Raw genomic sequence first — 17,527 nt, forward strand, 5'->3', positions numbered from 1 at the left:
CTTTTCAAAGTTTTCTACTCAATATCTGTTTCCCCCTGCATCCTTGTTAACAATACCCAATTTGTTTCTTAGAGGCATGATGCCCAGTCCCAAACAATTGGTCTAAGCTAATCATGAAAATTGTGTTTTGTGATTCTCCGGCCTCCCTTGCAAATAGGGGCGGTCATCTGACTCAATTCCGGTCAATGAGGTATAAGGGGAAAACTGCTAAAAGGGGAAAGAAGCTTGTGGAAAACTTTCACTTTTTGAACATATACGTCTAACGTTATCCTTACCCTTTCCCTTAACCTGAATGAAGATGTGATGCCTGATCTTTGGCAACCATCTTGGGGCCATGAGGCAACACACATGTACAAAGTCAAGAGAATTTCAGATTTACTGGTTCTGACCTAACACAGTACTGCACAAAGCCAGCAGTCCTCTCATTAGGTGAGAAAAATAAACACTTGTCTACACCAGTTGAGGCTACAGTAATTTAAGTCCTTTTAGATGATATCATTTGGAAGTGGAGAAGATTTTGCTAACTTTTCTAGTTGTATAGCCCACCCTCAAAGCAACAAATTCCTAAAAAGCAGTGATTAGGATATTGCTCAGTTCCATAAAGGATTCATCATCCCTCAATCAAAAGGTTTTACACAAATATGAGAATATACCCAGGGCTTCCTTAAAACTACATTAAATACACCATGATGAATAACCGTATAGTACAGTGGTCAGCAAACTATAGCTTACAGAACGATTCCAGCCTGTCACCTATTTTTGTACAGCTTGAGATCTGAAAATAATTGTTAACTTTTAATTTTGTATTTTCCCAGCTTTACTCAGGTATATTTGACATGTTACTTCTTCAAATGTTTGGGGGAAAAGTAAAAAAAAAAAAAAAAAAAAAAAAAAAAAGAATATTTCTTAACACATGAAAATTATATGAAATTCAAATTTCAATACTCATAAACAAAATTTTACCGGAACACAATCACACTCATTAGTTTACGTATTGACTGGAGCTGCTTTTGCACCGCGATGGTGGAGTTGCATAGTTAAAACTGACACCAAATGGTTAACAAGCCATCGTTGTTTACTATCTGCCATAGAACCTAAGACAGTGAGAAGGTGCTTGTACAACCCCCATTCTCTTATAAGTATATTTGCAGGGGAAAACTGCCTGCTGAGTCTTAGCAAATCAGTAACTTTAGAGGTAAGTGAATTACAGGGCTTATGTAAGAAATGGAAGAAAAATTATAATTTCTGGAGTCAGGCGTGGACTTCCACCTTCTACCAGTTCTCTTTCCAATTAAGAGCACTCATGTTTTATTATAGTTTCGTCCATGTAAATTCATGTAGATATGTTGAGCCAGCATGTCAAGGAATTAAAAGATCCACATTACCTTCACTGCTACTTTGGTTTCTCCACTTCCAGCCCCTAAGATGTCTACTGCTGTCCCTTCATACACTTCTCCAAAGGCCCCGCTTCCCAACAGGAGACGCAGAGTCAGTTTTTCCCGAGGGAAGGCAGGAAGACTTTCAATCTCCTCTTGGGTTGGAAGAGTACTGGAAAACAATATTTTTGGTTTCCCAAAATACATCTGGTTTACAAGTTGGTGTTGGTGTCAGTGTTTGAGAAATAAAGAGTATGAGAAAGAGAAAGAGAAATCTCATGACTTTGCAACATTGTTCTATGTAATATAGCGATGTGGAATTTTGTGTGTCTATTCCTTCCCTATTCCACCAACCAGAATATTCCTTCCCTATTCCAAAACACAGACAGAGCATGTCACTTCACTTCTAGGCACCGTTATCTTGATAGAAACATGCATATGCGTGCATTGCCTCAAGAGTTTTAACTGTAGTTTGTTTTGTTAAAGTTATGAGTTATTAATTTCTTTGGGTTATCAATTCATGTAAAAAGCTATTGCAAATTAGTAATAAATATATCTGGGTTTATGAGCCTAAAAATTTTCATGTTAACTATTTCACACACCTGATCTCTTATGTAGAACAACATTTAGCATGACCACAAAAATCAACTCTTTCTCCATAAGGTTAACTTTTAGAAGCCAACTCTCACCTGGAATATTATGAGGGGGAAAAATTGTCTGAATTTAAAATGCTTTGAGTTTTTGAAACAGAATCTTGAATATAGATTTGCGGAGTATTTTCTCAAGGAAAAGTCACCTCTGAATCACTAATTTAGATCGCCTCTGGGTCTACTTTTAAACTTCCATCTTTATGTCTTGGAATTATAAATTTCAAGGCCTATGACTATATAATTCTTTTAGCATAGGCCATAATATAGTGTCTTGTATAAACCGCAATATAGTGTCTTGGATAAAAAGACATTTATATATTTTCTTCAACTAATGACAGCAACATAAGTTCAAATTCAACGATCTTAAAGAGCTTTTGTAGGCAATCACCATACAACGTTTGAAAACAGATTAAGATTGACTTAACGGCACAGGCATGGGACCCTTGGAGTTCCTCTCTTCTAGTTGCCTCCAGTTGAACCAAGCGTGTTACCATCTGTTCTCTTCAATACAGTATTTATTTCCTTGTTTCATTTATTTTTTAACTATGTGATAAAACACTGGAAAACAATGACATTTTGATGATCTTCCTTACACTAGCATAACCACATAATTTGCCATCCATCTCAGGTCACATTTGAAAATGGAAGGGGTTGTTATTAATAATTATGCCAGAGTAATGAGCATTACTCTGGACAGGACCAGGACAGTCCTGGGATCCATGAGCACTCTCTTTATAGTTGCCCACTGTTCTCTAGGTGCCCCATAATGATGGCCCCGGTTACATACTGTATCGCATAGCAGGCATTAGCCAGTCCTACTCCAGCGGCCAGGCCTCGAAGTTCAGCCAACTCTTTGTCTTCGTGTATGAGACCCGTCAGCCCTTCCGTGGGAGTTTTTTGCTTCTTTAATTTTCTATGCCAGACTATAAAATAAAAAAGGACATAATTTACAAAATGAAACATTGCTTTATTTCTGAAGAAATGTTAACAATACATTTGAAACGTTTAGATGTAAGAACACCATTGATAGGATAACAGAATTTGATTGAAATATTTGTCCAGAGCAGAAAAACAAATTAAATCTAGGTAGAAAGACATATAAAAACACATAAATTATACCACGTCCCTTCTTACCTTGTGTCGCAAACCAAAGCTTAATGCATTTCTTATAAACAAGTTGAAGTCTCTTAATATCAGAACTTATTTCTCAAAATCACCCCTAAACTAGAGTCGAAATAAGGCAAAACTAATTTGCATTATAATTATTAGTGAAACAAATTTATATCTGAGTCCAGATATGTCCAGGTTATACTCTTAGAGTAGATCTGAGGAACACTTTCAATATAATGGCATGCTTTTTTTTTTTCAGAGTACAAGAGTTTATACCATTGTTGTTCATATACACATACTCAAATATACAGGAAAAACTATTGCAATAAAACTCATCAAATATAAATTATCTTCCCTAAGCTGTGAAATCATGGATGATTTATATTGTCTTCTTCATACAATGAGCACATATTATTTTCATAATCATAAAGATAAGTGATTTTTGGAAGATTAAAATACAATTATAAGGTCAACCATCTATACTAGAACATTGGCTCAAAAGCTGAAAACAGCAAAGATGTTTTGTAAGATGATCGTTAAAGTCTGAATCGCATTCCAGAGTAGCTTCTGTTTCCAACAGGTTAGAGTTTCGTTCGAGCGAAATTCCATCTGAGGGACCACATGGGGGAAAGATCTTAAGTACCTTTGCCAATGCAATTTTTCAAACCTGAAAAGCTCTCACTCCCCCCTTTCATTTTTAAAGGCACAGCTCAGGCCCCCATCCTCATCCTCAGCGATGCCTTCTAAGACCTCTGCAACTCTGCTGATCTCTCATTTACGAATTTACAAGACCACTTGTAGCTCTCAGTTAGCACTTCTATGTCAGTGTCCAGTGCATTTCCTGTACTATTGCCTTTTATATCTCACTCTTTATAGTTTCACACAGGTTATGTCTCATTAAACGGCAAGCTGCCATGATAAGCAATTGCATTTTACAACTTATTTCCCTCTGCTCCCAACATGAGGCTAATGTTGCATGTTAGATATGACCACTCACCAAAGCGAAGGCTGTCGATGTTTATTTTTAAATACCTGCTTCAATTTTATATTTGTAAGTACGATTGCTGAGAGCCCTCCGCCCAACACAGATTTTTAAACAATTGCCACTTCTCATTATTTTAATAACTCAATCTTTTCTCATGCACTCACACACTCAGACTAGTCAAACCACATGCACTGCTGCTAAAAGCAAAGAACCAAATTAGCTTAACTGTACTACAAAATTCGTAAGTTCCAAATAGAATAGAGACCTTTAAATCCTGAGAAAGTCAGATATCCATGGGATGACTCGAAAGCACAATATAGGTTGTCTGAAATTATCTCGTGCTCACCCACTAGAGTTATGGGTTTAAACAGTGGTGATGTACAGTAGGCAAGCAAAGGTCAGATGGAAGATTCTTCCTGTAATACTCCTTCCCCGTAGGAAAGCAGACAAGCAGTCAAGCCTATATGCCAACTGCCAAATATACTACAGCCGTACGTGTAATTCTGGAGGGGCCGGCTTAGTGGCACTAGCATCAGCTGTGCAATACTTAGACTCCCTGGAACCGCAGGTTAAGATCCTGGCAGGGTCAGCTGAAATTTTTAGCTTTCCAAGTGAGCTAAAGGAGTTCCGTATATTATCTGGGTGGAATCTGTGAAAAGAAATCTCAATTCAAGTGTCAGTGTGTTCTCTGATAGCTTACCACTCCAATCAGTTTGGGGAAAGAATAAAGATTCAGACCAGTTAGTAAAATCCTGGCTTTCTTTATCCTGAGCGCTAAGTTTAGCTTTACGTTGGTAACTTTTCCTTAAACTTTCCCTTCTTTCCCTTATGCAGGAAAAAAAACAAACAAACAAACAAACAAAAAAACAAGCCAAAGTTTCCTAAATATGTACTTGAGTATTTTTTTCTGGTAAGTATTGTGTCTTTCTTACAATGCTTCAGCATGTCAGGGACTCACAATATTAGTAAGTGATGATAGGATGCTATCTTGTAATCCAAACCAGGATATTTGGGGCACTGAAAGAAAGTCCTATTAATGTTTATGCTGAAACAAAAGGAATGATCCACGATATATGATCACCAAGATAACCCTATAGGCCCAATATTTGACCCCAATATTTCTGGAGTTGTCACTGTATTTTCTCATCATTAAACCAAATCTTAAAAAAAAATTTAGGACTAGCACATTAGTATAAAAATGAGTAGAGAGAAACAGCTACCTTTCTATCCACCTAACAAATTCTTCTGCTTTCCTGGTCATTTATAAACGAGCAGGGATTTGAAATAAGCAAGTTAGACATCTGAAAGCCAGTGTGGACCCTACAAGTCAGAGATGGGTTGTCTGCAAAGGAAGAGCTATTCCTTCCAAACCAGTCTGTCTGCCCAGAGACCCAAACTATCCCAGCAAGGACTGTCACTGGTCTCCTATTAATCCTACACTTTTTTTTTTTTTTGCATCCAGAGTTATTTTTCTTTTACTTATTTAAAACTATAAGCCACAAAACACTTGGCATGTAGCCAATCCAAAATACTGTTTTAAAGAAAGCTAAAAGTTGGTGCCCTTATAATCAGTTTTATCTAAAGTACACCATGAAGTATAAGCGCAGATATATTTTTCGTAAAATAGTTACTCCAAGAGCAGAAAACAATTCACAGAAGTTAGTGGTTATGAAAATCTAGCCAAAAGTAACTGTGAAATTTGTTAATTTATTTCATGTGGGAAATACACTAAGTGCTAAATCAACTAAATATGATCAAGTAAATAGTTTACTACTTATATTTTTAAATCAATTTATTATACTTACCAAAACTCAATGAGATTATAACAACCAGAAATATTCCAATTATAATAATAAGTATAAAGCTTCTTTCTGATATCCAAAAACCATCTAATAAAATAAATGAAAAAAAAAAAAGTAAATTTGCAGAATAAAGCTAGGTAGTTTCAGATATGCCTGAACCAGCTCCTACTAGATTTTTGCAAGCCACTTGTTAAACCACTGGTAGTTTGAAATCACCCACAGAAAAAGTGCTTAATACCACAGGAAATTAAAATCAAGGTTTTCGTTTGGTTTTGTTTTCCAAAGATCTGGTTTACCAATACACCATTGTGGTGTGCCCACCCAATCTACTTAAAAATAGCGGAGGAAACACCTATAATCTTTTTAATGAATTTGGAACAGAGAAATCTCAATCTTCACATAGTATATAATCAGAATTATTGTTTCTTCTATACCGTCTTGCATTACATTCAACTCTATAGGTGTTAAACTGAGGAATAGAACCATGGAAACATGGTACCTTCTCTTGGTAGTTTCAGTTGAGGAGAGGTGAGACATGTAGGGCAGACCTTGGCAAACCATAGCCTGTGGGTCAAGTCTGGCCATAGTCTGATTTGCACTACCCATTAGCTAAGAATTATTTTTACATTTTTAAAGCATTATTTGAAGAAGGAGGAGAAGGAGAAGGAGAAGGAAGGGGAGGAGTAGAAGGAGAAAGGGAAAAAAGAGGGGGATGGAGAGGAAAAGAATGGGAAGAAGAAGAAACAGCAGCCACAGACATCAGATGTAGCCTGCAAAATGTAAAATATCAACTATTTTGGGTTTTTTTTTTTTTTCAGAAAAAAAATTGCTGAGGTTTTATCCAGGTAACGAATTATAATACAAATAAGAATGATGCAAACATTATATAGAATAATATAGGCTGTGTGTATGTGAAATGCAATAATTCATCTTGCCTAAAGATCATCAGTTAAGCAACAGCTCTGGGCTCATTTAATTTAAGCCTTGAAGGATGAGAAGAATTTCAATTGACAGAAAGTAAGGGAAAGGAAAACCCAGCTAAGGGGTGAATGGTAGGTGGTGGGAACCCACATTCTAGGCTGAGGGAAACAAAAGCTTAAAGAACTAGTGTCATAAAAAGGTTTTTACCAGTATGGCTACAACATAGGGGCAACTATTGAGAACAATGAACATGGAAGGCCTTAAATGTCACACACACAAGTTTCCACTTGACTCTGAAGGCAGTGAACGGAAAGTTGTTTTAGGGATTTCAGAGATGGGTTAAGTGATCCAGCTTGTGCTTCAGCTAGATTAACCATCAGCAGTGTGATTAAGCTTAGAGCACAGACAAGAAATGATAAATTAGGAAAGCCAAAGTGGAAATAAGAAGACGACCCCCCATTAAACAGAAACCAAGATGGTAAATAAATAGAACTTGGTGAAAGAGTAGCGTGAAAATTAAATATGGTATTGAGATTTCTAGGCTCTGTGATCAGACAGATGATATAGCACCACCTACAATGGGGTACACAATGGAAGATGAAGATATTGAGGAAGAGTCAAAGCATAGTTTTAGGCCTGTTGTGTAGCAGGTGAGAATATCAGGAAAAGGAACACAGGCTGGATCCAGACCAGACTGTGGACAGCCTAGGAAGCCTATCCAGGAACATGGACTTGATGTGCCGGGCATTAAGAAGTAGCTGATTATTACTGAAGAGAAAAATGACACGAGGACGCTGATGTTTTAGGAAGATCACATCACATGAAATGAATAGTTCCATAGTCTAGATGATAAATTATACAGTCATCCAACTCATTTCTGTTGTTAAGAATTCACTTATCTTTCTCTCTGAACCTTTATGTAATCAGTTAGAGCATAGACAGACATCGTAACATACCTCCAACTAATATAATATTCTCACTGATTCCACTATAGTCACCAAATCCCAGATTATTTGCAGCTACCACTCTGAACTGAAATGTTCCTTTTAGGTTTTTGGACTTCCATGTGCAAATACTACCGCAGGACCCATTATATGCCATCCTCCACATTAAATTCTGGTTCTGTGAATCATTTGAAGTACCCTTTCTACAAAAAAAAAAAAAAAAAAAAAAAAGAGCAAAATGGTCAATATAGAAAATATAAGAGACAATATATGTGTTGTTTCTAGATGCTCCTCTACCATTTCAGCAACAGAAATCAAGAGCATCTCCTACTGCACACTTTACCTTTGATCTCATTCCTCCCACACAGCATAATCCTGTAAAGACATCCTGGCAATGCATGGAGCCAACAAACTCAGCCCATTGGGAAAATAACAAGTAGTGAATGGCCAGGAGAGAGCTGAAGAGGTTTTTCCTACTATTAGAATGTATAAACTTTCTTCAGAATTCCAAACACATCAGACAGTTGTTCCATAATTTCTAACCTGGAATTTTTTATACTTTCTTAATTCTCAGTCTCTTATGCCATGTGTAGTTTATGTATACCATAGCTCTGCATAAAATTAAATACAGGACATAAAATTGATAAGGAAGATGTAATAGTTTGAATACCAAAATTATCATTACACCTGAGATTCCAAGGTTTATTTCTTCCATTTTTATTGGCATCTACTCCACCTCAAGTCAACCCACATTATTCTTTATATGAAACATGGAAAGAGCACAAGAGTGGGGCTCAAAAGATATAAATGGAATGGCTTTTAACAGAATCATAGACTGAGGACAAGCTCCAGGCCTTCCAATTATGTCCTGACAATGAAGAACTTTTCAAGTCTGGGACTTTTCAGACAACAACAGTTTTAGGACTTGGTACCAACCCACAGTAAGCTTAGGGATAGCTAGTTCTGCTTCTACAAACTGAGTGGACATCCTGAAAGGGATGGGAAGGCTCAGCCCTTGAAGGACAGGGAAAAGACAAGAACTTCAGGATGATCAGGGCAGCAGAGTTGTTCATAACTGTTGCCAGGAGCTAAGTGTCCTAGGGACCATCCTGCATAAGACTCTTTGTACAATGTCTTCGTACATTTTGTGAAGTCTTGTGTTAGGCACTGGCAATTTCATTGTTCAATTCCAACAACTCTAATCCAAAGGAAAGAAACACTTAAAAATTCATAAAATGGCTCTTCACAGTTATTGGCCATTGAGGAAGACAAGAAAGAATTCTGATATTGGTTGAGAATCTTCCATTTATAAGACACCATACTGATGCTTTTTATTTCATTTCCTGTTGTTGAGTTTTCACAACAACCTAAAGAGGTAAATACCATCATCCCATTTTACAGTTGAGAAAACTTAAATTCAAAAAAAAGAGTAAAGTAAGTATTTTAACACGGTACGGGGTTGAGTAGTATCCCCCAAAACTTACACCTACCCAGACTTTGTGAATGTGACCTTGTTTGGAAATAAGGTCTTTTAGATGTAAGCAAGTTAAGATGAGGTCATATTGGATTAGGGTAGGCTTAAATCCAATGACTAGTGCCTTCTTTTAATTTTTTTAAGTTCATTTTTTACTTTGAGAGAGAGAGAGAGAGTGCAGGGGGGTGGTGCAGGGAGAGAGAAGGAGAGAGAGAGAATCCCAAGCAGGCTCTACCCTGTCAGCCCAGATCCCAGTGTGGGGCTTGACCCAAGAACCATAAAATCATGACCTGAACCGAAGTCAGATGCTTAACCGTCTGAGCCACCTAGATGCCCCATTGACCAGTGCCTTCTTAAGAAGAGAGGAATATCGGCACAGATATACACAGAGAACACCATGTGATGACAGAGCCAGAGTTGGAAGTGATACATCTGCAAGCCAAGGAATACCAAGGATTGCTGGGAAGTCTGGATCACCAGAGGCTAAGAAGCAGCAAGGAAGGATTCTTCCCTAGAAACTTCACAAAGTGCATGGTACTACTGATACCTTGATTTCCGACTTCTAGTCCCCAAAACTGTGAAAGAATAAATGCTGTTTCAAGCCACCCAGTGGTGGTACTTTCTCATGGCAATGTTAGGACATTAATACAGTGTATTCGGCTTCCACGTTCACACACTATCACTACGACTGTACCATCAGCAAGTACCTAGTGTATACTAGTATCCTGACTGAAGAAGTGACTTTGAGATACAGCAATTCATTCTATTATTATCCCATTATCCCTGTCATGAGAGTAGAGGCTTGGGGCAAGAAAATGCAAAGAATGTATGGAGTTCTGCTCTTAAGGAGTCACTGAAGGGAACACACTAAATGGTTCCTAGCAAGACAGTGGTATGGGCTAGCTGGCGAATATAATTAGAGTCCCAGACCACCAACACAGTTCTGCAGATCAGAATGCATTGGACTCTGCATGAAAAACAGTAACAGAATTTACAAGAAGGTTTCAGTTAGAAATATGGCCAGTGTAATCCTCTGCCATGAGCAGGAAAATTTTTTAAGGTTATGGGAATGCCAGATCAAGATGGAGCAAAAATAGATCTAAAGCTCAAATTGCCAGAACTATAATTATGGAAGTGACTTTTGTCCTTGGAACTTCTTAAAAGATAGCTTCATAGATCCATGAGAGGAGTGTCTGTGGAATTTGGAATTCTCCCCTCAAGCTGGCATGAAATCAGTTCATCTGAGCCAGTTACCATTATACAGAGCTCCCCATACTGGCCAGCTCTGAGGTTGTACATGTTCACTAGCTGCCTGGTTTTCATTGAAGGCACGCTTTCAGACCCTCGGGCACACAGTGCAAGTTATACTCTTCACAAAGGATAAAGAATCCAGTGTAACCTATATAGTTCAGACCATTTCTGTGCTTGACCTGTTTTCACATTCTGAAATATACCTGGTTCACTGCCAGTTCTCACCAGACGTTATTCATCTTGCTAAAACAAATTATCATCAGAAATTTGCATGCATACCATCGTCTAATATCAAATATCAGCCCTGTTTCTTGGACAGAATAGAAATTAAATAAATATTAGCTGCACGTGCCAATGACTGGATTATTTCCATAACGTTTTGACAAGTAGTTGCAGATTTCTGAGAAGGATGATGTGATCTCCTTCTGATCAGAGTGCCAAGGCTGACCACTAGGCATTGGGCAGAGAGCACAATGGTGCACTGAAGATCCTTAAGCTAAAGATCCTTCATATTTATTTATAAATATTGCTAATTTTGATCTAATAACACCTTACAATTAACCACTTAGCTCTTTGTAGTTTACAAAGCACTTTTGCAAACAGACATACCTGACCTCAAGGACATAGTACATAAGCCGGCTTCCATTATCTTCAGCTTTTTCCCACTGTATTGAATCTTTACTCCCTTCTAATAATTTTGGAATGCCTGGTTTACTTGGGACTCCAGCTTTGGAAACATAAGAAAGTACTGATTGGTATGTCGGAAGTAGAAAATATTCTGCATAACATCTTTCCACAGAATATATTTACTGAGAGGAAAGTCAAATACATTAATGAAATATTCAGAAATATTCTCATATGAGTGCATATTTTTAAATGAGTATCTGAAGTTTTTGTTAGTGATGGATTAGATGAACCAATGATAGGAATAACATTATTATGTTAGCTCACCACAAAATAAGTGATGTGAATAAAGAAAACTGTAAATTTTGGAGCATTTTCCCTTTGATTCTTACAGGGATCAACTTGGAGTTACAGTATACCTTTTAAAACACTCATTAGCATTCTTTTTAGATTTTTTAATTTTTAGCATCTAGAATACAGTAGTCAGTAAGTTAATATTTGTTGAACACTCAACCACACCATTTAACTTTTGTTCTCAATGCAAAATGTCACAGATAGACAAGAAAGTAGAGAATACTGGAAGGTGGAATCATCTTGCTCAGTTCAGGATTCTGCAAAACCTGGTATTATCTCAGTATTATCGCATTAGTGCCTGTAAAGACTCCGGATTCATTTCAACTCTTACCTCAAACTCTAGAAATAATTTACTCCTCTTCAAAAAGAAAAGAAAAGAAAAAGGTTAACCTCTAGCATTAGTGAAATAAGTGATAAGAAACTCATTGAGAAACTTACAGGGCTTTTTGAGTATTGAGGATTATTGAGGCTATCAGTACTCACCTTTTGTCTTAAAGCTTTCTGGGAGTGAGGTGCTATTTTCTCCTGTCCTATAAACCACCACTACGTGGATGTTATAGGACATATAAGGCTGTAGATCTGTGATGCTACAGACATAAGTAGGGCCTTGGATGCATGAAGTGTTCACACGGTAAAACTCATTATACTTCCACTGGAAAAAAGAAGTCTCAATATTTTTGGTTCTTTAAGAAAACCTTCTTAAGCATAGAAATTCACAAGTCTATGGCAAGCAATTAAAAATTTAAATAAAGTTTCTTTTCAATTAAAATAAGTGCTCCTTTATGAATGTTTGATCCCAAACATTATCTCCACCACTGACCGCCATTTTAAGTTTGTGACAAGCTATAACTGACTTGAATAACGGTTCTTAGGATGAGTTCAAGGTGGGACAGGCCCCTCTTATTACATAGATGTCCTTAGGGAAGATCTGGACCTTGGTTTTTTGTTATCCCTCCTTGGAGACACCTACATTAAATTAGGATGGCTGAGAATGCAAATCCATAGCTGAGGGACCATGCTGGATCAAAATAATGACATTTTCAATTCCATGGATTTGTTAATTTCAAAATTATAATGTTTTTACACATTTTGATTCTATCAACAGGTCTACAGTGACTTATAAATTAAAACATGTAGTTTTTCCCTTCAAACTCTTTTCAGTCTAACCAGCGTTCCTTATTTTTTATAAATATGAAGCCTAGTTCCCTAAAAGAGGGAATTTTTTGTCTATCATCACTCAGTCACTGAGTAGAAATATTAGAAGTTAAACATAGGAAATCTTACTTTAATTCCAATGTAGATACTGGGTCTCTAATTATAGCCATCTTACACTCTCTTTGTGCATGGCTTTTGAAAAATCTGTGTATTTGGACCCTTCATGGGTTATTTGAAAATGGTGATTTTTTTTTCAATGTACAAATAAGGAAAGACAGAGGATGTGGCATTTTGTCAAGGGTTCTTAGTGTATTTTCCCCAGTAGAGTTTCCTAAGAAGGTCAGTTTCCATAAATAAACCTTACTTTACATCTCGTTTTTCATTTAGCACTCACAAGGTCACATCATTTCATTGGATGGACACTTTATATTAGTTTTCTATTCAACTAGGAATGATTCCTACAGCACCTTCAAGAAGTAGACCACCTTGTTACAAAAAAAAAAAAGAGGAAAATGGGAATGGAAGGAATGAAAAAAAATTAAAAAACAAAAATGCTGATGTCCGGGCCATTGCCTGCTAAACTCATAAATGTATCAATCCTACTAAAACATACAGGCTAAAGAAACAGACGCATTGGATCCCTAATATCTACTCTGAACTGAGGGAAAGAAAGAGGGACAGACAGACAGACAAATATTGATTTCCACCTCAAAAATTTTAGCCCTTTGTGATCCTGCCTCCTTAATAATCTGCTATATAAACTACCTTAAGTGAATAGATGGCCCAACATTCCATACCCTCCAGAAATTATCAAAGCTCCTTGGAAGGTCAGATGTTTGACCAAGGGTTCTGCTGGAAAACAGTAGACTATTGGCCTTACCACAGCAATGAATGTTCTGGGCAGACCACCAACTTGGGGAGGTGCCACAGCTACCCCAGTAAATCACAGTGGAGTCAAGACCTTCCATTTGTTAGAGGCCAACAAGTGCAGGAGTGAAAGCTACCACAGAGAGATTTGAAAATTATTTGGATGGGGGGTGAGAAGGAAATGGTGCAGTCTATCATGTCTCAGAGACCAGAACTTCAGAAATGTAGGAATTTTCCTGGACAATTGAGAAAAACTCAATTTTAATGCACAACCAGGAAAATAATTTACCAAAGTGAAACTACTTGTTTCTTCTCCTTAATCTCAAATTAAATATGTTCTTCTTCCATACACTGTTGTGATTTAAAAAAAAAAAATCTTTGGAATTTAAGACCTAGATAGAAATTTAGCCTTGTGCTTTAATTCCTTCATTTTCCACATAAGGAAAATTTGACAGAAAAGATGAAAATTGGAAATTTATCTTTTTCTCCTCCTTTCTAAAAAAAAAAATTCTTAATTAAAAAGACACATATTCACCCTTATCACTCCCTCTCAGAGTTCCAGTATGGAGTTATATCATCATTCCCAGGTATCCTATCTTTATGAGATAGGTTCAAGTTGCTCTAAAGATACAGAACTTTCTGACTGGAGGTACTCATCAACCCTCTCGGAACACAGCCTCCTACTGTGCTTATCAGTTAGTACTTGTAGATGGTCACATGTGACGATTACTGTATCCCACATTTTCAGCTTCATGATTTTCTAAGTGGTATGTCTAGAACCTGTTTTCAGCAAGTGTAGGGGAAGTTTTGAAACAAACAAACAAAAAAACGTTGTGTGAAAGTCACAAGGACTGAACCAGACAGTCCCAGTCCTCTGTCCTTCTCCCAAACTTTGAGGAGTGGGGTAGGTGCCTTAGTGACTCACATTCCTTCCATGGATAGCACCCAAGTAGGACGGCTGTAGGATGAGTCAACCCCTGGGGCTCTTCCCTGCCTGGCAGGTGATATCTGACTCACTACGGCACCTCTCTGGATCTCCGACTTCTCATCAGTAACAGGAGGGGTTTAGAGTCACCAGCTATAAGGTCCTTCCCCATCACATTTCTTTGATGTCAGAGGTAAACTTCACATCCCCCACTTTGCCTTTAAACTCAAATGCACTGAGCTTCCTTAAATAGATGTCTAATAAAAGGTGATCCTCCAATTTCTCCAATTTAACTGCATTTTTATAAGATGATACTTTTTTAAATAGGTAGCAAATCATCACAAGCACACTCAATGAAAAAAGTCCAATAAACTACAGCTTTTGGTTTTATGAACTCGACATTCACTATTGTTTCATAGTTTTCATGGATTTTATCTTAAAAATGTAAGATCATAGAAAAAAATCTTACATAGTAAAATTTAAAAACATCCTGGGAAGCAACTCCATTTTTGAAAAAAAAGCGAGGCCATGACTATACTGATTTGTTTTTGGTTACAACTGAACAAAAGATTCCTAACCAAACCTTACGAATGTAGACACACAAAATAAATACTGAAAATGAAATGTAGCAATTCTAAAAAATAATCCATTTTAAGTGTATCAATACAAAAATCAACCTAGACTTTCCTCAGCAGTGAATTAATTAGATTAATTGATATTTGAAATTCAGTGGATATTTTTATATAGTTAAAGCATGGAGAATTTTGGATGAAGAACCATTTAAAGTTTATAAGCCAAGATCCAACTGGTTCAGAATAAACTGGTCTTATATTTTATTTCTCTCCTGTTGCTATGCAGCCTTTAAATGGTTGAAAGAACATTTCTAGACAAGGATTTGGGTTTTGTTTGCTTGTCCATTCCTTTTCTTTTTCTTCATTGGAAATACAAAATTGCTGGACACTAGACAGCCATGCTGATAACATCTAAACTAAGTAAAATATTATGAAAACCAGTAAACCGTAGTTTATAACCCTTTCCATGGAGCCTTTTAAGAGCAACCAATGTCTCTAGGAATTCTTTCCATCAGAAATGAGTCTAGATAGATTCTGTAAATGGCAAGCCAGCCTAAATCAATGAATGTTGTCAAATATATTGTTGGTTTATACAAGAGAATACTCTAGAGATATGAAAAAAAGGTCTTCTAATTTATCCCATAGCACAAAACATAGATTTGCATTAAAAGAGTATGGTGAGATCTACCTTCTGGAGTTCAAACCAAAATCTGATGAGTTTAACATTAGATGGAGCCTTCCATTCTAATTGCAAACTAGTGTTCTCTGGAACCAAGGCACAGGGTTTCTCTGGTGTGTCAAACATTTTGACAGTGACAGGATGACTCCCGGCACACCACATTTCCTCAGCATGGCAGGCCAGAACCTTTTTGTAAAAAAGAACAATTGCTTAACCTTTTTGGAACCTTGCACTTGAGCATGGCAATAAAAGTGCCCCATACACTTACTATACCTTTAACACATATGGTTTTCCACCAGATAGTCTAGTAACAAGGAGAGAGAGCTTTCCATTTGGATATTCACTTTGTCTTAGAGGAGTCTCTGGAATTAGGGCCAGATGTGAGATTTCCAGTTGATAGCGAACTGACTCCATAGGTCCATTTGGCTTGTGAGATTCTTCCCAGGATACAAGTAGGCGGGTGTCTGACTGCACAGTTGTGTTAATGAGCCTAACTGCTTCTGGCACTGAAATAAATAGCAATGCATGATAAGGGATATTGCATCAGCACTGAAAGATGGAAGAAGGAATGGGGTTCTGGTTGAGGAATAATCATATCATGTGAGCAGAACGAATGGCCAGTATTCTAAAGGAAAGCCAACCTCTTATAAAATGGTAAGTTAACAGGCTGCCTGAAAGGCTCTTGCTTATTTTTGCCTAATGACTAAATCATTCTCTGACTCCAGCTCAATGATATGGCCAATGATGATGAACAAACCAATTCAGATTAGTTTTGGGAATGTCATCAGAGACCTCTGAAAGAAATGGTGTGACCTCAAAATAATCACCACCTCTCAGAAAACCTTTTTAGATCTAGATTCATTTTCTTTCAGGCAATGATGTTATTTACTTTAAATCTCAAGTGTCCTGAGTAAAATTCACACAGAGAAAAGGCTTAATTCTGCATCGCCACAGGATGAGACCTGTGAATATGTGGGGAGAGGGTGACACTATGTGGTGAGACTGGAAAATGTGTTTCTTGGTCAAACAGTATTGATTCTGATGTTTCACCTTCTAGTTGTGTTTCATTCTGATGGAGTATTATTCATCTTCTGTTGTTAGAGCAAAAACCAGGTTATCAGAGTATTGTCAATAATACATTTTCTTATTAAGTTTAAAAAGCTCACATAATAGAGATTACTTAGCATCCAAATTTTAAAAACCACAAATATAGATGTATATGTCATGTGTATCACAAAATGCCTGTCTAGAAACCCACCCAAGCCCATAACTCACCTCCACTTTTAGTTTTTCCCCAAATCTCCTTTCCCAGAGGTAACTGTTCCACAGCATCTGAATAATAATTCTTTACAGCTGTCTGTATCACATATGTTGAAAATGGTTGTAAACCTTCAATAAAGGCTATCCTCTCCTGAAATTCCTGTAATTAATTTTTAAAATTCCATATCAGATTCTTATTTTTTCATACAAATGAGGAGAAATTAACCAAAGGGATACAATAATTAAAAGATCTTTTAAGTTAATTTATTTTTTGATATTGGATCAAGAGAATGATAATGTTCACTGCCCTAATCTGCCCAGACCTGAGTTGCTTACTACCTCCAAGAATCAATACCAAATGATCAGTCGATTTTCAATGACATGCTCATTTCACATAGGAAGCTAAGTTCTCAGAAGAAGATACTAATTCACTAGCTTTGCATACAAAGGTCAGCAAGATGGTATGGTAGATGTGACACAGGGTGCCTGGATGTCCAACTTTGGCTCAGGTCATGATCTCATGGTTCGGTCCATGAGTTCAAGCCCAGTGTTGGGCTCTGTCCTGACAGCTCGGAGCC

General features: G+C 37.1%; 1 protein-coding gene across 2 annotated transcripts in view; it reads right to left on the bottom strand.

The window, feature by feature from the left end:
- Positions 1–17,527, bottom strand: part of ROS1 (ROS proto-oncogene 1, receptor tyrosine kinase) — a 117,261-nt gene that overhangs the window by 27,182 nt on the left and 72,552 nt on the right. For both annotated transcript variants that reach the window (XM_047859395.1, XM_047859396.1), the window contains exons 29-37: positions 16,965–17,109; positions 15,963–16,195; positions 15,699–15,875; positions 11,975–12,143; positions 11,123–11,240; positions 7,801–7,991; positions 5,927–6,010; positions 2,814–2,949; positions 1,386–1,548 (exon numbers count right to left, since the gene is read on the bottom strand). In XM_047859395.1, coding sequence (XP_047715351.1) covers positions 1,386–1,548; positions 2,814–2,949; positions 5,927–6,010; positions 7,801–7,991; positions 11,123–11,240; positions 11,975–12,143; positions 15,699–15,875; positions 15,963–16,195; positions 16,965–17,109 — 1,416 coding nt within the window. The remainder of the gene's footprint in view (positions 1–1,385; positions 1,549–2,813; positions 2,950–5,926; positions 6,011–7,800; positions 7,992–11,122; positions 11,241–11,974; positions 12,144–15,698; positions 15,876–15,962; positions 16,196–16,964; positions 17,110–17,527) is intronic.

Source organism: Prionailurus viverrinus, chromosome B2 (assembly GCF_022837055.1).
Source record: "Prionailurus viverrinus isolate Anna chromosome B2, UM_Priviv_1.0, whole genome shotgun sequence".
NCBI classification, from domain to species: Eukaryota; Metazoa; Chordata; class Mammalia; order Carnivora; family Felidae; genus Prionailurus; species Prionailurus viverrinus.